The 23806-nt window shown below is 46.7% G+C and overlaps 1 protein-coding gene across 2 annotated transcripts in view; it reads left to right on the forward strand.

The window, feature by feature from the left end:
* CHORDC1 (cysteine and histidine rich domain containing 1) overlaps positions 1–23806 on the forward strand; it is a 232117-nt gene that overhangs the window by 196458 nt on the left and 11853 nt on the right. For both annotated transcript variants that reach the window (XM_069639393.1, XM_069639394.1), the window contains one exon: positions 12640–12702. In XM_069639393.1, coding sequence (XP_069495494.1) covers positions 12640–12702 — 63 coding nt within the window. The remainder of the gene's footprint in view (positions 1–12639; positions 12703–23806) is intronic.

Raw genomic sequence — 23806 nt, forward strand, 5'->3', positions numbered from 1 at the left:
ACTCAGCCGAGGAAGTAACCAGACTAACTCTCTCACATCGTACTGGACATGTCCCGTTAATCGGGTCAGGTAAAGTCAGCCACTTTACACTTGCATACACCTGATACCAGTTAGCTCTCCTCACACAAATAAAAGGCAACACCTAAAGAGACACTCTGAGCAAGCCGGAACACGAGTACGAGGAGAACTTCCAGGACAAAGGCACGTCTACAGGTGCAGAGCAACGGACTAGGGGATGAGAGCAGCGGGCTGAAAACCACAAAGGTTCCCTGCTGGAGGTTATTGCCTCAGACAGGCCGTGCAAGAAACGCAGAGGTCAGATCCCACAAGTTAAGATTGCATTGTGTTTCAAGCACGCCAGCGACCCTCCCGGGTGAACAGCAGAGTTGGGGAGGCGAGGCCAAGCCTGTGGTACTAACCTTGCATCATGAATTGGAAATGGCAAAAGCGCACACAGCCGGTGAATTGTCAAGCGACCTGAGAGACCGGTGTGTGTTAAAGTGAATGAAGTAGTAACATTATATCACAAGTGAAGGATGCATGCGTGTGGATTAGACGTGAAGAAAGGCAGACCTGTGAATGAACTTTGAAGTAAAAGGCAGCTGTGAGATCAGCAATACTAAGTAACAAAGGTACATTGTTGCATGCTGTAAAGCGAGACAACAGCAAAAGTGAATTAAGCAAGAGTAAACGTGAACCTTGAGTCAAAGTGGTCCTGCGGTGGTCTGTAAAGAGAGCCACACACATTCGAAAGTCTTCTGACATCCGAAAGGGGTCAGCGCCTGATTGAGGGAGACCCGAAGTACATTGAGAGCCCCCTGGCAAGTTTGTGTTGAACTGTGACGTGAGAGGTCTGGAGGTCTGAGCCCGACAGAGGGGGACCTTTTGTGAACTTTGTTAGAATACCATTTTGAAAGTCAAAAAAGAGACTTTAACGTGGAAGGCCCAGCAGGCCTCAATCCATGGTTTGGAACGGCTTAGAGTGTTCAAAACTGAGCCAGAGTGTTCCATCCTGCCTACAAAAACAGCCTTACTCTGTGAGGTTTAACATGAGGAGGAGAGCTGGTTCAACTACCTTTTTTATTCTTTTAAACACTAATTTTTCCCTTGCATACATTTTTCCTTTTTACACTTTTTGTACAAAAGATGGGGCAGGCATTAGGTTTTTGTTAGGATAGGCCATTTTGATTTGACGGACTACTGTTTTTGTTCATTGTTTGATGGTCGAGACTACTCCCATCTTAGTTATATGGCAAAATAGGAGATCCTCCAATCGCAACATTTTCAATAAAGGTTTTACAAATTGTATCCAATGTCTGTTTCATACTTGTGATACCATGCCTTCCCCACACATGTTTGTTTGTTTGTTTATTTGTATGGCGCACCTTACCCAGGGGCAACAGGGTGCAGGCAAAAGATAATTCGAAGCTTACAATGTTGCAGAAATATACACTTTGAAGTAGAAATAAAAATAGTCAGAATTACAGGAATAAAAAATATACAAATCTTCATACATACAAAGTCAATATCTATGCAGGGGTAAGTATACGGATATGTACAGGGCTGTTAGAGGTGGGTAATCCTGAAAAAAAAATATTTAGGATTACAGGAATAAGAGGTATACAAATCTTCAAACATGAAAAGTCAATATCTATACAGGAGGTAAGTGTACAGATGTGTGCAGGGCTGTTAGAGGCGAGGGCCGAATCACGAACAAAAGTATCACTATCTATACATAGGTGTAGAAAGTACAGCTAAATACAAGGGTTATTGGAGTTAAGGTGACTGATGAGGTGTCTTCTAAAGTGCAAGTATGGTTGGTCAGCTCTTAGGTTGTGTGGCAGAGAGTTCCAGAGTGTGGCAGCTTTCACCGGGAAACTGTTCCCACCAATGGTGGAGAGTTTGAATCTGGGAATTATCAGACGGTTGGAATTGATAGTTCTTGTTTGTCGGATGGAGGACTTTCTCTTTACCTTGTCCATCAGATAACTGGGGGCGGCATTGTTGAGGGCTTTATGGGTTAGGGAGGCCAACTTTAGTTTGATTTTGTTGTCTGTAGAGAGCCATTTCTGTTGGCGTCTAGTGGTTGAGATATGATCTCTCTTATTAATGCCGAGGGCAGCTCTCAAGGCATTGTTTTGTAAGATTTGGAGCCTGTGGATAATGGCTTTGTTAGCACCGCTATAGAGGGCATTACAATAATCAAGCCTGGATACTATGAGTGCTCTTGCCAGGATCAGGCAGCTGTCATTGGATAAGAATGGTCTGCCTGCCCTTATTAATTTGCAAGTGTACGCAGTGGTAGATGCTAGTGAGTTGACCTGTTTAGTGAATGACATAGTGGCATCCAGATAAAAGCCAAGGGTTTTTACTTCCCTGGATACTCTGATGAGATTGCCATCTATGTTGAATTCGGCATATTCAAAGCCTAGTTTGTTGATATTAGCAGGGGTACCTAAGATGATGAGCTGTCTTGTCATCATTCAGGCATAGACCATGAGATGCCATCCATGCCTGAATGATGAGATATACCCTATTCACCAACTCTCTGTCCTTACTGTGATCCCCTGAAAGTGGGAGGAGAATCTGAGTGTCATCAGCATAGTTAGTGTAGGTGACACCCAGATGGTCCAGATCGTCGAACAGGGGTTTGGTGAAGATGTTATATAGTGTGGGGGAGACGCATGAGCCCTGCGGGACTCCGCAAGTGATAGGAGAGGGGTCTGCTGCTGCTGAAGGGGAGAAGACTCTCATAGTTCTCTTACTCAGAAAGGATTCAATCCATTTGATAGCTTCTGGGGAGAAATGAGCAGCTGAGTCAAGGTGTCTGCAGAGGACCTTGTGGTCGACGAGGTCGAAAGCCGCGGAGAGGTCGAGTAAGAGGAGGAGTGCTGTCTTGCCCTTGTCCCTCAGATCATCAATTTGGGTTTTCAGATCGATGAGGGCTGTTTCCGTGCCGTGTAATGGGCGGAAACCTGATTGTCTGGCGCCTAGTAGCTTGTGTAGTTCTAGGTATTTTTGAATCTGGACATAGGCAACTTTGTCCAAGATTTTCAGTAGGAAGGGTACCGTTGTGATGGGTCGGTAGTTGGTGGGGATGAGGGGATCAAGCGTCTGTTTTTTGAGGAGGGGGAGCACCCAAGATTGTTTTAAGTTGGAAGGGATACTGCCTGAGGAGAAAGAGGGGTTTATAAGTTTAGAGATAAAGGGCGACAGGTCTCTGGCTGCGTCCTTTATTATGTGAGCAGGGCAGATATCGCCTTTACAGTTTGATGGTTTAAGAAAGAGGATGATTTTCTCAACCTCAAGGGTGGTGGTTTTAGAGAAGGTGAATGAGTTAGTGTGTGTACTTGGTGAGGCTTTGGGCGGAGATGTGGGAGGGTTAGTGAGGTTTAGGGAGTCTTTTTTTAGTTGAATTTTATTTTGTAGGGTGTTTATTTTATTTGCTAGTGCTTGTGGATGTCTGTGCACCAGGTCTGGTTCTTAGTGCAGGTGTCGGGTGTGGCAATGGGTGACTCAAGTTCCTTCAGTATGGAGAAGAGCTCCTTCATACTTGAGTTGGAGTTGGCAATGCGGATGTTATAGGAATTCCGTTTAGCTAAGCAGATTTCAGCTTTGTAATGACGAGAAATCGTGTCCAGGATGGCTTTCTTTTCACTGGAGGGGCATAATTTCCAATCAGCTTCACATTTTCGCTATTTTAGGCGGAGGGCTTTGAGTTCGGGTGTGTACCATTTGTTTAAATGGGTTTTAGGCTTGCTGGTGCGAAGTTTGAGTGGGGCAATTTTGTCCATGGTGGTTAACATGATTTTATTATATTCGTGAACTAGTGTGTTGGGATCTAGATTGTCTGGCAATGCGTTTAGGGTTGGAAGGATAGCTGGGATGATTTTTTCTATTGAGATATTTTTCTTGTTTCTTGTGAGGCAGGGTGGTGCCAGTGACACGGTTGTGGTAGGTGATCTAGAGGTCAATAGGTTAAATGAGACCAGCGAATGGTCGGTCCAAGGTAGTGGTGTGGTGGCGGAGATGACCGCTGAGCAATTAGCATCAGCAACCCAGTCTAGGGTTCTACCCTTCAGGTGGGTGGGTAGGTTGACTTTTTGTGAGAGTCCGAGTGATGAGATCGTATTGGCTATGGTAGAGGCATTTATGTCTGCTGGGTCGTTGAACCCTAAGTTAAGGTCCCCTAGTAGCAGTAGTTGTGAAGTGGTTTTCGCATTGTTAGAGATTAGGTTGTGTAGATCTTCCTCGAAGGTTCCGAGTGGACCTGGTGGTCTGTAGATCAGGTGGATAGTGAGGGATTGGGTATTATTTATGGGGAGTTTGGCGGTGAGGGATTCACACGATTGCAGAGTTTGGGTCGGGGCTAGTCTGAGAGCTAAGCTTCCTTTAGATATGATGACGATGCCACCGCCCCGGTTACCTACCCGGTCCTGCCTAGATATAGTGTAGCCGTCTGGGATGGCCAGCATTAGAGATGGGCCTGCTGCATTGTGGAGCCACGTTTCAGTTAGAGCAATAAAGTCTAATTTATCTTTGATAATTAGGTCTGCTATATCAAGGGCATGTGCGACCAATGATCTGGTATTGAGGAGATCTCCTTTGTAGGAGTGTACATCCGTTTTTACCGAGATGTTTGTATGAATGATAGGTTTGGACTTGGTTGTGGGGATAGTGGTGCCTTTGGTGGAACTTTTGGCTTTGCATTTGGAATCGGACAGGAATCTTCGGGGCGGCTCATAAAGTTTAGAGAGTCTAGCGCGAAGTTTGTTGTTTCTTTCGGTGGTAGTGCAGGGGTGGGAGGCAAAAGTTGTAGGTCCTGACTTGCAATGATATCTTGAGTAGGAAGGGTCAGGATAGTACCTAGTTGTGTAGGAGTCGTTGGTGAGACTAGTGCCTGGCTGGGGAGGGAGGGCTCCTGAGTCAGTATCCTGGATGGGAATGTCTGGGGATGCGGGCGTGGCCATTGCACAGAAGATGAGTAATATAGTTAGCATTTTCTGCAGTACAGTACTGCGCTGGCGTTGTGTGAGCAGAGTGGGAGTAGCAATGTAGGTGTTATCTGAGAGATGGGGTAGGCAGGGCGAGAAGCAATACAAACACGTACAGTTCAATTCGGGCAGGGCAGTAAAAGTGCAGTATGCAGATAGGGCAGTGACATCTAGATTCAGTTTGTGATCAGGGGGTGAACTTTGGATTGCGGTAGGAGCTCTGTGGGCTCTGGGAGGACAAAGGTGGCTTTGTAAACAGAATATGCGCAGGAATAGTGGTAGGCAGCAAATATGCAGTGGGGTAGCACCTAGACTCACAATAGCACAATTAGGCAAAAGTGCAGTGGGGTAACACCTAACTTCAAATAGCACAATTTGGCAAAAATGCAATGGGGTAACACCTAGATTCCAAATAGCACAATTAGGCAAAAATGCAGTGGTGTAGCACCTAGCTTCAAATAGCTCAATTTGGCAAAAATGCAGAGGGGTAACACCTAGATTCCAAATAGCACAATTAGGCAAAAATGCAGTGGGGTAACACCTAGCTTCAAATAGCATAATTTGGCAAAAATGCAAACGGGTGACACCTAGATTCCAAATAGCACAATTTGGCAAAAATGCAAAGGGGTGACACCTAGATTCCTAGGCAAAAATGCAGTGGGGTAGCACCTAGCTTCAAATAGCACAATTTGGCAAAAATGCAAAGGGGTAGCACCTAGATTCCAAATAGCACAATTAGGCAAAAATGCAGTGGGGTAACACCTAGCTTCAAATAGCACAATTTGGCAAAAATGCAAAGGGGTGACGCCTAGATTCCAAATAGCACAATTTGGCAAACATGCAAAGGGGTGACACCTAGATTCCTAGGCAAAAATGCAGTGGGGTAGCACCTAGCTTCAAATAGCACAATTTGGCAAAAATGCAAAGGGGTAGCACCTAGATTCCAAATAGCACAATTAGGCAAAAATGCAGTGGGGTAACACCTAGCTTCAAATAGCATAATTTGGCAAAAATGCAAAGGGGTGACGCCTAGATTCCAAATAGCACAATTTGGCAAACATGCAAAGGGGTGACACCTAGATTCCTAGGCAAAAATGCAGTGGGGTAGCACCTAGCTTCAAATAGCACAATTTGGCAAAAATGCAAAGGGGTAGCACCTAGATTCCAAATAGCACAATTAGGCAAAAATGCAGTGGGGTAACACCTAGCTTCAAATAGCACAATTTGGCAAAAATGCAAAGGGGTGACACCTAGATTCCAAATAGCACAATTAGGCAAAAATGCAGTGGGGTAGCACCTAGATTCCAAATAGCACAATTAGGCAAAAATGCAGTGGGGTAACACCTAGCTTCAAATAGCACAATTTGGCAAAAATGCAAAGGGGTGACACCTAGATTCCAAATAGCACAATTAGGCAAAAATGCAGTGGGGTAGCACCTAGATTCCAGATAGCACAATTAGGCAAAAATGCAAAGGGGTAACACCTAACAGGCCTGTGGTGCACACTGGTTATACACTTTGGTTACTATTTCCTGGGGTGTCACAGACACACATAGTGCTGGAGACAATGGGTAGCTAGGAGTAGTGCAGTAGTGTTGGCCAAAAGTTACCTGGAATAAGATGGGCATAGGGTATGGCAGACGGCAGAATCAGGCGTAAACGGGCACAGAAACAAGTGGCAGGTGGCAGCGTTGGCTTACCTGGAGCGTTAAGGGCAGAGTTCCTGGCCCCTGGCTCCTATGGCTCCAAACAGGCGCCCAACAGGCCTTTGTATGGCCTTCGTAGGAGCCGCCGGCACATCCGCCTGCCTTCGTTGCAGCTTACTAGCTGTTTCAGGGTTCCAGCGATGGGGAAGGGCTCCTGCCCTCTTCCCTTGGATGGGACGACGAAGTGGGGGCCAGACAGGTGCTCAACAGGCCTTTGTATGGCCTTCGTAGGAGCCGCCGGCACAACCGCCTGCCGGCGGATGTAAGGAGCTGGATATGCGAGGCTTAGCCTCGTTATGGCGCCGCGATGCGCCCGGCATGCGGGGGACAGGCAGGAAGTAGGACAAGGCCAGGCAGGCCTTCGTTGCAGCTTACCAGCTGTTTCAGGGTTCCAGCGATGGGGAAGGGCTCCTGCCCTCTTCCCTTGGATGGGACGACGAAGTGGGGAAAACCAATTGGGCAGTTGTGGGATCATGAACAGCCATTTCTGAGCCACTCAACCACAATTGTAGCACAGCTATCCAAACTAAAGAAAGCAAAGAAGAAAGAAGCCTCCGGTCGGCAACATCTATGCAGATTGACGAGGACATTGACTAGTTGGTTGGTAAGAGGGGAAAACCCCACAGGCAGAAGCTGAAGTTAATACATCTTCACCAAAGTTAATGCCTGAGCTAGCTGCTGTACAGGGGAGGATGGGTGGTGGGGATTTGAAAACCCAAACTACAATAATAGGCCGTCATGTGGAGATGGCCCAGTGTCATCAAGAGACCCTTTGGTCTTTACAATTGGCCGGAGTGTCCTGTTATTATCAAATAAGTGGTTCAGTAGATCTGCCTTAATGTTAATGTGTCAAAGTCCTGGCTCTGCATGTTTTAACCACAAGTGATATTTGCTTTGTTCGTCACTATGATGCTTAATCTAGTGAACTATGCCAAAGTAAGTTGCATTGCCTGAGGTGCCCAGATTGATTCGGGCATGTGAGTGATATATTAAAAAAGGGATATGAACTAGATAACCCAGTGAATGTGAGTCCAAAGGGTACAGTGAAATCACTCCTGCGCAAGCAAGCAAATAAGGGCCTGGCCCAGTTGAAAAAAAACCTGAGGCCAGATTAGAAGACGCTCAGGGTTGGGAATGGTTTAGGAGGTTCCTAGTCTCACAAACGGCTGATTGTGAGTGAACTTTGAAGGTGGCGAGTTGGAATACTCGCGGACATGGCCATTTGTTGGGAGACCAGGGATCTTTTGATCTATTAGTGCATAATAAAATGGTCTTTTTCCAAGAGACCTGGCTGACCTCAGACATACACCAAAAGGGGAATGTAGCATACCAAGTAACTACAGAGAATAGTATGAAGTGTCGCCCATTTGGTGGACTAATAATTGCGACAGAACATTAATTGTACGCCCAACATTTGAATGTGCCCTGTAATAACAAAAATATTTTGGCAGTTGAGGTGTGCATTATGGGGGCAAATGAGTGGGTGAAGATGTTGCTCTTAAATGTTCGTGCCCCGGATGTCCTCGGTCTTGACTGTATAATGGAATGTATTGACGATATATGTGTAGCGTGGATGTCTGAGGCAGGCAACGACTTTGTTCTAATTGTGGGTGACCTGAATGCAGGTTGCAGAGCTAATGAGCGGTGTGCAAACTATAGGAATGTTGAAGCCATGAGTGTAATTGTTAACAGATGTGGGAATTGAAAGTGTGCCCATGGGATGTCGTTCTTTAAAGAGTGGGAGTTTGTAATGTTAAATGGCAGAACAAAAGGAGATTGCCTAGGTAAAATCACGTGGCGTTAAGGTAAGAAGACATCCATTTTGGACTACTTTTTTGGAAGTTGGTAGTGTGCGGAGTCTTTTAGGAGAGTATGATACAAGTTATAGTGATAATTACACTAACTATGAGAATGCCTAAAGGCCCAACTAGATGTATTGGGGCCGAAGGAGTGGCAGCCAACCATGCAGGTAATACACTACGTTGGTCACAAAGAAACATTAGGCAGGCAACGAAAATGTTAAGACCAACATCAGACAGTTAGTTGAATGCACTCCCACAGTTATCGGGAAATGAAATGAAGTAGAGCGCCTGAAGTATCTAACAGTCACAGTAGAGGTGGGCCAAGGCTCACCCCATCCTCCTGGCGAAACAAGGTTATGCATTTGACATGGCAATAAGGGATTCCAAGAGGGAGATGCAAAGAAATATTAGGAGAATTAAAAGAACAGGTGGGATAATGATTACCATTGTAACAGAAATCCTGAAATTAAGCGAGCATACAGAGGTTGCCTGAAGCTACACCGGCTCTCTGATAAAACAGTCAGGTGGCAGCCGATGTTCACTGCCTTGTGCAGTGGAAAACTGAGGGGCAATATGGCAGATGCTCTCGGTAGCGAACGGTGACCAGTGAGCACGTACAGTTAACCCAATTAGCAAGCAAAAATGGCTCGAGCATTTACCAAAAACAGAGCGGGTCGACAGTACGGTTGTGGTCAGTGAGACTCTAGGCCACTGGGAGCTGGACATAGGGATGGGAAAGATCTATGTGGCTATACTTTGCTTAAAAACCTCTATGGCACCGGGTCCCAGTGCGCTGGCAAATGCAGTTTTAAAATCTGACCCTGGGACCTGGGCTACAATACTAAATATTCTAGTTGTGAAAGTATGCAATGAAAGGATAATTCTGGAGACCTGGCAAAAAGCGATCCTGTTGCCAGTATGTATAAAAGGGGATAGCGAGGATACGTGTCATTATAGATTACTCTCCCTACATGATGTTACTGGAAAACTGTTTTCCTCACAAGATTTGGTTGTAGGGAATAATCTCTTCGACCCAATGCAAAAAGGCTTCTGTGCCGGATCGGCCACTGTGCATAATATTAGGCTGATTGATAAGCTTATTAAAGAGGTTACAATGAAGAATAATCCGTCCCTGTATTTGATTTATGTGGACTTCAATGCAGCATTTGATACAGTAAACCACAATATTCTGTGGGGAAAAACTCAAAAGAAAGGGATGCCCAGAATGGTCGCCTGAAATTTTGGTTAGGCTGCATGTCAATACAGGGGCACGGGTTCGATTGGATGAACCGGCACATTAACCAAGTTGATAGTAATTGACAGGGGAATCAAGCAAGGATGTGTACTGGCTCCTTTATTTAATCTCTATTAAGCTGATTTACCGGAGCTGTTGAACACGGTGGGCCTCCCAATTAGACTAGGAAGTCGTTCCATTTCCTTTGTGCTTTATGCATACAACTTACTCCTTATGGACCGGAGTGTAAGTGGTATCCATGCAAAGTTCCAAGCCCTGCTAGAGTATGCCCAGAGAAATGAGTTGCTGATAAATATGGGCAAAACCAATGCAATGGTTATAACCGGGCATTAAGTAAATCTAGTAGCATTAGATACCCTAATTGGGACGATTGAATATGTGAAAAAATATCTATACCTGGGTTTGGAACTAAGGGTGAATAGGCCCTACTCCAGTATTATTGAAAGTAAGAAAACTAAGGCACGCCAGTTTACCGATATGATAAACAAATTTGCCATGCACACTGTGGGTTTCTCAATGAAGGGAATCCTCAAGTTTTATAGGCAATGTTTCTGTGCGGCCGTATTATACAGTCTGGAGGCGGTTGCCATGAAAGGCTGAAAATGGTTAAATGTAATAGAGGGTACGTTTTGGAGAACAGTACTAAAATTACCCCCATCCATCCCGATTGCTTATCTGCGTTTTCAAATTAGGACTGGTTTCTTTGGGTGCATGGTGGATATATGTACAGGGGTAATGTACTTTAAATCAAAAACCCAACCTGAACATGTTGGTGGTTGCATATACTTCTGAATCGCAATCTGGGTTTGGCCAGTGGAATGTTGATTACTTTGCACATATTGAATGGATGCCAAATGGAGATCAAAGCTTTGGGTCAGGCGTATGTGGCAGGAAAGGAATGATGCAAGGTGTTTACGGATGGTTCGAAGGATCCTGTGTCTGGCAGAGTGGGTATGGCATATTATCTGGAAAGCACTGGGGAGTATAAAGTGGGGCGATTGATGAATGATGTGTCAATTTGTACGGCTGAGTTGGTGGCAATTGCATTGGCGATTGATAGGGTGTGCGAGTTGGGGTTAGATAAGGTGGTGATATATTCAGATTCATTGAGTGGGTTGCAGGCGATTGTGGCGGGGGATGGTGATAGGAAGGACATGATTATGGACATCAGGAGGAAGATTGATCGTTGCGTGCACGGGGGAATGGATTTGGAGTTGGCGTGGGTCCCGAGTCACAGTGATATTTTGGGTAATGAGTTAGTGGATCTGGCAGCGGGTGAGGGTATGAGAAGGGGAGCGGTTGATGTGAGATTTCCTTTGAGTGTGGATGAGGTGAAGGCGGTGGTGGTGAGACGGGTCATAGATGAGTGGCAGGAGAGGTGGGTGAGTGGGGTGTAGGGCAGGTGGATGTTTGGTGTTCGTGGGAAAGTGTCGGTGAAGGTGGATGCGGGGAATCTGAAATGGAGGAGGGGGGAGGAGGTGATGCTGAATCGGTTGAGGATAGGACATGCGGGATTGAATGATTGTCTGTTTCAAGTGGGGAAACGTGAGTCGAGAGATTGTGCAGTGTGTGGAGTGCCTGAGACTGTGGGACATTTTCTGCTTAGGTGTGAGAGACAGGTTGAGGAGAGAGAATTGATGAGGGTTCGATTGTCTGCGCTGGGTGTGGCTGAGCTGAGTGGGAAGACTTTGCTGGGAGGTGACGGGGAGAGAGGCAGGAGGAGGAATAGTGTGATGTTGGATTTTGTGAGGCAAACGGGGCGGTGGGAGGAGTTGTGAGTTTATGTAAGCTAAGTATTGATTGGTGGGTCTGGTGCACATCATCTTTTAGTATGGGGAAGCGCCTGCGTGGGACCGCCCATGCATCCGATAATTAAGAAGAAGAATGGATGCCAGGGGTTTGAAGACATGAAATCTATCTTCAAGAAAAAGCCATGTGCTGGGATTGGGTTAACTACTAGCTGCTTTTGTATTCTCTGCATAATTATTCACAGGTAGCAAGTGTGACACATGTCTATATGAAAACACAAACCTACTTATTGAGCAGCCCAAGTCCAGCAGTCCGTGACTTGATGTTATGGCTGCGCTCAAATCAACTGCTGCTGTTGACAGTACAAGGAGTGTACAGTAATATCGTGAAAGAGAATAGAAACTGTCAAATATGTAAACTAAAGAACAAGCCGGAAACAGCGCGACGTGTGTTTACAGAATTCAGGGAGCTTGGGTCAAATTATATGTGTAAATTAGTCCGGTTTGTCAGTCAATACGATTCTATTAAAATGTATGAATTCTGGGTGTACTGTTTAAACTCTGGCTCAGAGTCACTGCACATCATCGCACTTTGTTTGTGGAAACAAATATTGGAATACTGGAAAGAGTGAGTTGCTTTTAGTGTTATTTATGGAATGGTATATGCCGATTATAAAATATGAATTAAAGGATGTTTTAGAGAATGTTTTTAGGATATTTCTATTTAGAGAGTGTTTTAGAGAAAATTACACTGATATATCTGTTTATTTATCGATTATCTATATTAGGAAAATCACTGGATATGTGTGATGTTTCTTAATATTTTATTTGTATGTATTTGTAAAGTTCTTTGAACTAAAGAAATAAATAATAATAATATCTTGACACCATTTCCATTAACAGTTTTTTTATTGACAACCGTGAATAGGATGGCTGGATAGCGAAAACCCTAGAATGTCCTCTCCTAGAACGCGTCTTTCATATAGTTATTTGGTTCTATTGAACAGGACCGATTTCTTGCTGTATTTCGCTGCATGCAATTAGTTTTAGTTTGTTCTGCATCGGATCCCGCCTAGTAACACCAAGAAATGTTCTCATTATTGAGTTGTATAACAGATCTATCTTCTATTTCAGGTAACTATCCATTTTATATTTGAGGGAGAAAAGGAATTTCATCAAAAAGTAAACTTGTGGGGGGTAAGTTGTTTCAGATAACCATTTGGTGGTGGTGTAATACATTGTTGACTCCCTCGAGCATGATTATTTTTTACATTAACGCTAAACAGTGTGGGGGGGGTCATAAACCTAAACTCTCTGTGAAGGCTGTCACTGAAACATGGATGGTCCTCTCTTGACATTGTAACGCTGGCAGCCTTCCACGCTGACTTCTCTATCCTCTCACACTCACTGGGATTAGACTGTTGTCTTGTTCGATTAGCAAGGATACACTATCAGTCCATTTTGCCAACTTTTATCCCTCCTCCGTAGAACATATCTCAGTCCAAGTGACTGCTCCATCCTTTCTCTTCTACTGCCCAATCGGCATCCTTCGTTTCTTTTTCCTCTAATCCCATTACCTAAATCTCTCTTGGCTCATGTTTCTGATGTTCTGAATTAAAGCCCAATGAGTACAGCTTGGCTCCATTCGATCCAACCACTCTGTGGTCCTCCTACATAACCTTCCTACTCCTACACATGGCCGCGCTTTGTAACACATCTTTCTATCGTGCTCTCTCAATCCCTCTACCTATAGTCCCCTAACCCTCTGACCACACACTTCTGTGACTTTGCTATCTCCATTATCACTCCACTCCCAATTTTCCCTCCCTCAGCTATCGCAAAAGAAAACTGACGCTTAATTAAATGGTCCTTTTTCTTGTCCGAATCCGGACCTCCATCCAAGCTCTTCCTGCATGTTACAGTGTATTTACAGAGTCCACCCTGTGGGCACTTTCCTAGAGGCAACCCTGCTCTGGTGAACAGAGAAAGACACTAATGTTTATCTTGGTTGTGTGACTGAACAGCAATGCTTAAACTCTGAGAGTGGGAGAACGGTGCAGGGTTCAGTTAAGCAAACACTTAATAACACAACATAGGGAGAATGTGTAAAAATACCAACACTTGGTTGGTCACTTCCAGGGTCTGATTTTTTGCAACAGTTTGCATTCCTCTGCCTGCAGAGATGAAACAGGCTGCAGAGCGGGTGACGCGAGTGCCGTTAACACAGTAGGGTTTAATTTTGCCCACCCAGCTAACAAACATTTTGTGAATGAAAGCGTCAGGAATTACACAGTGGTGTGTTATTGGCACATTCATCACCTACTGTTTAACCTGCTTTGACTTTCATAACGCTACAGCCAGAGGAAACAGAAATGAGGGATTGGGTTTTTTAGCAACTCCCCTTTTGTCCGACAGGGGTGAAGGGGCTGAGCTGTTTTCATTGCCAAAGTGGGGGAAAAGGGGGAAACGTATGTTCTGGGGGAATGTTTTTTTTTTGGCAAAAGTGCTTTTGGCAATCCAGGGCACAATTGCCCATGGCTTCTGCAAAAAAGCACCTTGATGTGTCCATTTGTGAAGCAATGGTGACTGCTAACCCGGGGAGTATCCAGCATTGCAAGAGTTGGGAGGGGAAGGCTGGGGGGGGGGGTTTGAGGGGCGAGCCAAGAAAAACATCCTGCTACTCCCCCGCACCCTCAAATGCATATTGTCTAATGTGTGCTACCAAACTGCCTATCCCTACCCAAATCTGCTTTTTTGGTAATATTAGTAGTAGATGGCCTTTTAACAAACAAAAACAATAAAAAATTGCAGGACCATTACAGGTGCAGGAAACTCTTCTATTCGAGCTCTGTCCAGGTGCTCTGGGGCAAAACGCATGCAAACCTCCTAATTTGCATATGGATTGCACCAACACAAGTGGCTTCACAGAAAAGCATATTGCAAGGATTGATACTTGGAAGCACCATGGAAGTGATTTTAGAATACGTTGCCATAAGTAAGCCAAGTGGCAAATAACTTTTTGGTGCAAAATACCTAAATTGCACTATCATTATATATGGAGCAACTCTATAGTCATAGAATAATGATATATTAACATAAGCTATGAAGTGAATCAGAATCACTTACAGAGCTGCAGATAAGACGCAGTGCGATTCAATGATTTACCCAGGATCACACACTTTGGTTAAATATGGTCAAACCGGGAGTAGACAATGTAAGCATCTGAGCAGATCTTCCCAGGTTTAGTCGATATATATATATATTTCTGAGGCTTGTGGAATCTGCTTAGATCACATGCTGTGCATAGGCCGACATCTAGTGGAAGCTGCGGAGTATTACAGTTTGTTTTTCGAAAGTCGAAAATGGGCGTCGACACAGGCGTGCCAGTAATACTATCCCTAGTGTGACGTCCACTGTACCCAAGATCCCTCACGCGTGTAGGATCCTCAGATTGTTTTTTTCCGCCATACTGGTCGGAAGCATCTTGCGGAGTTCCCTGGCCTTAGCCATACTTTTGCTGTTATTATAATTTTAATTCTTATTCATTCCCTTCCCCACCCCAACGTCGACCCTCAACCTCGACGACGGCTGGAGAAGTCATCGACCGTCGACTGCTGCACGACGGATCTGGGCCTCGGTAGGCCGCTGGCCTCGGCCCGGGCCTAGTAGGCCGCTGGCCTCGGCCCTTACAAGTAGGGAGAGTGGGGGGTGGTACATACTCTTCACTCTTGATATATAGTTACATTTATATATATTCCTACACTTAGCAGCCCGCTGCCTTAAGGTGCGTATGGAGGGTACCCCTTTTCAATTCTGCCCCAAGTGCAATCGCAAATACCCTTGGGTCGACAGGCACGCCACGTGCAATCTCTGCTTGCCGAGGGATCACCCCGAAGCGAACTGCAGAGCGTGTAGTAGGTTTAAACCTAAGACACTTAAGGACCGTTCGACAAAGCGTTGGGCCCACCACGCCAGGCAGGAGGCCATGGCAGCGGAGGGCGCCTTCAGCGATGGCAGCGACGCCGTACTTTCGGACGGCGAGGGCATTACGGCGTCGAAAGACAGCCGACGAGCGCAGGTCCCCGACCTCGGAAGGTCGTCCGGCAGGGCGGCTATGGGGAAGACCCCCGGCGACGCAAGCGCTACACACCTAACACACACTAAACACACTAAGACCAACCGGACCTCGACGACGTCGACTTCCCGGAAAGAGGCACAAAAAGAACGGTCCGACTCGGTGTCCTCTGGGCGCTCTCGATCGAGATCGCCTCACGACGCAAGGCAATCATCCACTCTTGCCAAGAGTGCCTCGCTACACACACTAACGGAAGTTCGATCGTCGGGAGACGAAGACGACTTCCACCCCCAGGCCGCGCTCCAAGATACCGAGACCGCGGTTAACACCAGTGAGGCCCCACGCCCGAAGCACACAGATACCTTTCCAGACCCTCGACGCCAGGCGTCGAAAGTCGCTGGGGCCCCCAAGGGACAGGGAAAACATTTTTCCACGCACGGAGAAGGGGGGAAACAGCGGAAAGCACAGCCTTCCACCCCTGTAAAGCCTAAGCAGACAAGCAAACACAAGTCTACCCTTGAAAATAAATCACCTGCTAAATTAATACCCTGTTCCAGGGAATGGTCCAGTGAAGACATAGACAGGGTTATGTCTAGGATGTCTTCCTTGGCTGATTTTTATGATAAGAACCCAGAACACTTTCTTTCATATAACCCTCAAGGGGCCACACCCTCAGGCTCCTCCGATCCTATCCCGCTAAGTAAAAAGCCCCGGGTCGAAAGACCTGAACCCTTCGAGGTTCAGCCTTACTCCACTCCATATTCTACTCCACTCCCCAGTTATCAGGGACAAGTTTTCCCTGAAGAGGACCAGGAGTTTGCAATTATGGAAGAACAAACCGGGACAGATTACTATGCAGAGGATGAGGACCTGGAGGAGGGAGAAGATGAGCAGGAAATTTACAGAGTAGATTCCCCAGTACAAAGCGAAGCCCCAGTTACTGACTCTCCAGTTGATAACCAGCCCCTCCTTAACGAGGTTCTCGCTCGAGCAGCGGAACACTTCCACATCGACACCCACGGTGTACAGGAGGAAAGGGACTTCGCGGAGGAGTTTGTAGGAGAGAGAAGACCGGTCGCTCAGACCATCCCTATCCTCAAATCCATCCAACGAAGAATAGATCCTTCCCTGGTGAATCCTAACCTCACCAGAGCTGTCAACCCCAGAATTGAAAAGATTTTCCGGGCAGCCCAGTCTGACCCTCTGTATATAAAGGGACATCTTAAACCAGATTCCCTAGTGGTGACCAACACTAGAAAGAGGGCTGGCACGCCCTTATCTTCATCAGAAGCTCCTCCCGACAAGGAGAGCAAAAAACTTTACGGGTTTGGCAGAAAGGTAGCCTCAACGTCCGCCTACCAAGCAAGGATTGCGAATTCCACCACCCTGTTGGCTAGTTACAATTGCCATCAATGGGAAGAAGTCGCGGCGCTCATTGCCTCTGCTCCAGAACCGTTAAAGGGCCAGCTGGCTCGGATCTCGGCAGAGGGGAGAGCCGTGTCTGGTTGCATTTTAAAAGCAACTTTCGACGCCGCTGACAACGCAGGGAGATTGATAGCAGAAGGTACTGTTATCAAGAGACATGCGTGGTTACGGCAGTCGGGATTCAAGACAGAAACCCAGGCTTCTTTAATAGACAAGCCAGTGGAACCCGACCTATTGTTTGGGAAAGCGGTCGAAGACGCACTTAAAAATGCCAAAGATGAATATGAGACTCTCAAATCCCTTGGCCAGCTTACCAACAAACCCCCTAACCAGAGGGGGAACAATAATTTTCGTCGCCCACGCGGCCAAAATTCACAAAGAGGCAACTATGCCCAGGGACAAGGTACACAATGGAATAACAACCAGCAGTCTACCCAGAGTTACGGCAGGGGTAACAAGAGAGGTCGTGGAAGAGGCAGAGGCAGCCCCAACAAGGGCGGTGGCACGCCTCCACCAAAACAGTGACGCTCAGTTCAGGGTCCCTTGCCACGCAACCCCAGTAGGGGGACGCATTTCCACCTTCACCCAGGCTTGGGAAGGGATCACCTCAGACAGATGGGTGCTGTCAACAGTATCCGCAGGATATTGTATAGAACTACTGCAGCGTCCCCGGAATCATCCTCCACGACAAAGAGGGCACTCCCTAGAGCATCAAAGGATCCTTCTCGAGGAGATCGCCATTCTGCTAGAAAAGGACGCGATAGAACTCGTCCCAGGACACCAGGTAAACAAGGGTATCTATTCAACTTACTTCCTTGTGCCAAAGAAAGATTTGACAATGCGCCCAGTATTGGACTTACGGCCTGCCAACAAATATGTCAAGCCCCAAAAATTCCGTATGACCACGCTACAAGAGGTAATCCCCCTCCTAAAAAAGGGGGATTACATGGCAACCTTGGATATGAAAGATGCTTATTTTCATATTTCCATGCTCCCAGCGCACAAAAAGTACTTGCGCTTCAAGGTGGACAGTCGCCACTACCAATTCAAGGTACTGCCCTTCGGGATAGCTTCAGCACCAAGGGTATTCACCAAGGTACTGGCGGTGGCGGCTGCACACCTACGCAGGGAAGCAATCCCGGTGTACCCTTATCTGGACGACTGGCTCATAACGGGGGAAACCCCAGGAATTTGCAGGTCAAACATTCAGAGGACTATCGACCTCCTCCACGAATTAGGCTTCTCCATCAACGAGAAAAAGTCAAGTCTGGTGCCAAGCACCTCAAAACAGTTTCTAGGAGCTATCCTAGATACTCAGAAAGGATTGACCTTCCCTTCGGAAGAGAGAATTCGGAATATACTTCTGCAAATTCCGCATTATCAGTCAGGTCAACAGATAACAGTACGCAAAGCTATGCGGTTACTGGGCATGATGGCGTCATGCATTTACCTGGTCCCCCACGCGCGTCTGCGCATGCGTCCCATGCAGGAATGGTTGGCGAAACAGTGGTCTCAGGCAAGTGGTCATTGGGACGATCTAGTGGTCGTTTCGCCAACACTCGTACAGAGCCTACACTGGTGGACAAGAGAGAATCTCGCAAAGGGGAAACCCTTTTACGATCCCGAAGTACAAGCCGTGGTGACTACAGATGCATGCCTGACTGGGTGGGGAGCTCACCATCTCCACCACACAGCTCAGGGTCTCTGGTCTCACTCAGTAGCCAAGAACCACATCAATCTGCTAGAGCTTCTGGCAGTATTCCGAGCGCTAAGGGCGTTCGAGCCCCATCTACTGAACTTGTCGGTGCAGATCAGGACGGACAGCACGACAGCCATGTTCTATCTGAACAAGCAAGGGGGGACTCGTTCGCCAAATCTGTCCAAGCTTGCCCAAAAAATATGGATATGGGCACTCAGACGGAACATCTTCCTGTCATCGCAACATGTTCCAGGGGAGCTCAATTCCCTAGCGGATGCTCTAAGCAGAAACTCCCTCCCAGAAGAACACGAATGGGTCCTTCACAGAGACGTAGTAGAAGATCTCTTCTCTCAGTGGGGTTTCCCCACTATAGACCTATTCGCCACAAGCGAAAACAAACAATGCCCAGGATTTGCATCCAGGTTCCCCCAGCCGGACTCCCAAGGGAATGCCCTGTGGATGAACTGGTCAGGGATGTTTGCGTACGCTTTTCCACCAACTCCTCTCATCAGGAAGGTGGTGTACAAGATGAACAAGGAATCTATGACGCTCATCCTAGTTGCTCCCATGTGGGCGAGACAACCATGGTTTCCACACCTACGCAGGATGGCGGTGTGCGAACCCATCAGACTCCCAGCCTGGTACAACCTACTGTCCCAGCAACAGGGTCAAACAGTGCATCAGGAACCCAACTCTATGAACCTAGCAGCATGGCTCCTGAAGTCATAGAGTTTGGACATCTCAAATTACCACAGAGGTGTATGGACATTCTAAAGGAGTCCAGGAAACCAAATACAAGGCACTGTTACTTTGATAAGTGGAAAAGATTCGTTATCTGGTGCCAGAATAAACAAATCAACCCGGTTGATTGCACTCCTTCCAACGTTGTGACATACATGCTCCACCTGCTGGATGCAGGGTTGGTTTTTAACTCGCTGAAAGTACACCTGGCAGCCCTCTCGGCTTACACCACATCCCATAACAAGGTCTCGTGGTGGAAAGTACCAGTGGTTAAAGCCTTCATGGAAGGAGTAAAGAGACTTCACCCTCCTATTTCGAACCCACCGCCAGGATGGGACCTCAACGTGGTGCTAGCTAAGCTCATGGGACCCCCATTCGAACCCATGCATAAAAGTAGTCTCAAACACCTGACTTATAAAGCGGCCTTCTTAGTAGCCATTACCTCCATAAGAAGGGTCAGTGAAATTCAGGCTCTGTCAGTGCAGGATCCTTTCTTTACTATCCACAAGGACAAACTGGTTTTACGCACACACCCTAGGTTCTCACCTAAATTCATATCCAAGTTCCATGTAAACCAGTCCATCGAGCTTCCGGCTTTCTTCCAGAACCCGCAAAGCTCGGCTGAGGTGAAACTACACACCCTAGATGTGCGTAGGGCGGTCCTATACTATGTAAATAAAACCAGACCGCTAAGGAAAACAGATCAACTGTTTGTCTCCGTAGCTACAGGCAGAGAGGGGGATCGCGTCTCTAAGGGCGCTATCTCGAAGTGGATTATCAACTGTATACAGCTGTGTTACTCTCTTTCTGACAAGACTCTGCCTTTTACGCCAAGGGCCCACTCTACTAGAGGCATTGGTGCCACTCTGGCTTTCATTGCAAATGTTCCCCTCGACACCATTTGCAAAGCGGCTACTTGGAGCTCTATTCACACTTTTACTCAGCATTACTGCATTGACACTCATTCCAAGACAGATACACAAGTGGGACAAGCGGTTCTAAGACACCTGTTTGCTCATGACCCTTCTCACATCCCACCTCCTTCTTCTGGTACTGCTCGCTAATCTATGCACAGCATGTGATCTAAGCAGATTCCACAAGCCTCAGAAGGGATACATTACTCACCGTAATCGTATTTCTGATGCTTGTATCTGCTTAGATTCACATGCGACCCACCCTTCCTCCCCTCCGAGAGAAGGCGCATGATTGCTTGTAGTCTTACCTTTTCTGTCTATCTGCTTGGATTATCTGTACTCACGCTACTCCTCATGCTTCCTCATGTCAGAAAAAATACAATCTGAGGATCCTACACGCGTGAGGGATCTTGGGTACAGTGGACGTCACACTAGGGATAGTATTACTGGCACGCCTGTGTCGACGCCCATTTTCGACTTTCGAAAAACAAACTGTAATACTCCGCAGCTTCCACTAGATGTCGGCCTATGCACAGCATGTGAATCTAAGCAGATACAAGCATCAGAAATACGATTACGGTGAGTAATGTATCCCATATATATATATATATATATATATGGATTTGCTTTTCATTTCATGCGCTTAAATAATACTTTATAGCAATGCATTGGAAGCAAAACCACATTACATAATAACTAGCCTTTCATAGTAAACTAACTGTACACTACATACATGGTCACAGAAATATGTTGGGCAGTAAGAGTATGGCTTTAGTGGTATTCTCCCCATCTATTATAGCCTGGTTGCCCTCGAAGGAGCAGGAGCTCCCCTTCATCGGAGCAGTGCCCAGCCACCAAGATCTTCATCCAAGTTAGGCCTGGGGCCTCACTGATGCACCCATGATTTATCCCTGCAAACATTTATTCTTGGCGCACTAGGCGCAGTGAATGTAACTGCAGCATATCTTTGCCGCTTTGATCTGCAGACTTCCAGCTGCATCATACGCTGAAATATTTGTAGTGTTGTGCCCTGATAACTGCGACACTCCACAAGCCCGCCACGAGCACAGAGATACTCTAAAATGGCCGATCGTCGACTTGCCTGAACGAACATCAACCGTTGCGGCTTCCTGATTTGCAGTTACTCTGCTCTTATTGGCCAACCCGCTGCTGGGAGGCGAGAGCCGGCCCACATCCCTGGAAGGCCCACCATCGCAAGGCCGATGCCTGTCTTGAGCCTGTTCTAAGTTGTCCAGAGGTCAGAGCCTAGAACCCTACAACAAGCTCCTAATTCACACTGGACATCCACTAAGGTAATCTGATGCGCTCTACTTCAGCAACCGGCCCTTTACCTCGAGAGTATCTCTCCTTAGCCCACATGCCAGTACCCCCCACTGAAATGCCTTGTATGCCACGCTATCGATCAATGCAGTGTTTGTATGCATGATGCGCAATATTGCTCACACTAATCAGCTGTTTCCCTCGGTGGCCCCTTGACAAATCGAAACAGATTATTGCATTAGTGTGCTTAACGAGCTTGCCCCTAAAATGAAACCGCCTTCTCCTCTATGCTGATTATCTAGCTCACCTGGTAAAGTTTATAACAACCCATTTTCGTGTGCCTCACAGGGTTCGCATGAAAGCTCAATTAGCCAACTCCCATAGTCTTTACATTGAGTGGCCACGGGGGTCATAATAGTCTTTTCTGCTGTGCCTATTTAGATTGTGATGACCGAGTTGCCCTGAAGTCTAAACAGCATATTACCCAGTGTGCTCATTGAGTCAGCACTGAAGTTAAACCGCATACCTCCCATCGAGATTACGATGTGCACTTGGCTCCATACTACTTAGGGGGCTCCCTCGTTACCTTACCTGTACCACTTGCTAAACTCATGACTTGCGCTATGAATGTTTAGCCTTGCCTGCTCACACGCTGAAAATTGAATCTAGGCACTGTGTTTTTCTGAATTGTTACCCACCTATGATCAGCCACTTTTAGCCTTTGCCTGCTCATACTCCGTAAATTGATTCCAGGCACTACAAAAATGCTAAAACGGGGACCTCACATTGACCTATCACCATCTGTTAAGCCTAAACAGATAATCCCTCTCTCTCCAACGGGACAGTCGTCCCACCAATGCTCTTTCTCTAGCTGCACAATCTCAGACATATCCTGCCACACACCAGCTGCACCAACCACTCAGCCACTCTCCACTAACATGCTGCCAAAGATATCACCTCCCACTCACAGCACAGACTCACACTCCCGCTCTCTCTCTGCCACACTCCGCTCAGCCAGCCTAATAGCCATCACAATAATGGCCCCCACTTCTCTACACATAAACCCAGCACACCACTCGCATTGCCCTACACTAAACGCACTCGTCACAACATCAGACTATAACATCACACGGTCTCAGCCACCTAGCCTAACCATCAGACTCCACAATCTCAGAAACCGATCACCTCCTAGATATTTTCCATGCTCACCCACACCCATCACTTTGAGAAATACCAGATTAGGCACCCGCACTACGCCATCACCCCACACCAGTATGGGCAAAAGCACTGCCCCTCTCTCATCTCCACTCCAACCTGCCTAAGCGCTACCACACACTAAGTCTCTCAGTACCGCACACTACAACAAGTACACATTGTCTCACGTTAGTATAAGCAAAAAACTCAAATGCACACAATACCCACTGCTCAAATGTGCACTACTGAACGTACGCTCCCTACCTGTACATGCCCTAGAGATAAATGATTTATCCACTCATAATCTTGATCTACTAAGCATCACCAAAACTTGGCTCAATGATGCCTCCTGTCCAGCTATCGTATTAGCCCTACCCCCAGGCTACGCTATCTTGAGGCAAGATAGACCTGACAGGATTGGAGGGGGAGTCGCTCTTATCCACAAAGACTCACTGTCCATCAGGCTAGCAGACACTAGTATATGGCGTGGAATCAGCCAAGTTTACACTCTTGCCCAACAATCTAATCAACATCCACATCGTGCATAGACCTCCTGGACTCCCAGCAGACTTCCAAAGCACCCCTCCCACTGTCTCAGTAACAATATTAAAAAATCCTCCAAAATCCTTCTACTAGGAGACCTAAACTTAGGATTCAACGACCCTAAAGATAAACCCGCCACAACTTTAGCAAAAGAGTTAGGATTCTCTCAAAGAGTACTCATCCCCACTCACTCCAAAGGCCTCACCCTTGACTCGGTCATGGATCACAACTGTGCCTCCAACATTATCTCAAACACTGCCTATCCATGGACAGACCAGACGTGCATTGAATTCCTCATCCCCACCAACCCTAAACCTAAAGCTCTCACCCACGCGCCACCTGCAATAACAAGAAGTTCAAAAAAACTTAGCACGGATAACCTGCAACCCTATCTCAAATATTGCTGCATAGCACCACCTTTCTCTCAGG

Source organism: Ambystoma mexicanum, chromosome 7q (genome assembly GCF_040938575.1).
Source record: "Ambystoma mexicanum isolate Mex_15411 chromosome 7q, UKY_AmexF1_1, whole genome shotgun sequence".
Taxonomy (NCBI): domain Eukaryota; kingdom Metazoa; phylum Chordata; class Amphibia; order Caudata; family Ambystomatidae; genus Ambystoma; species Ambystoma mexicanum.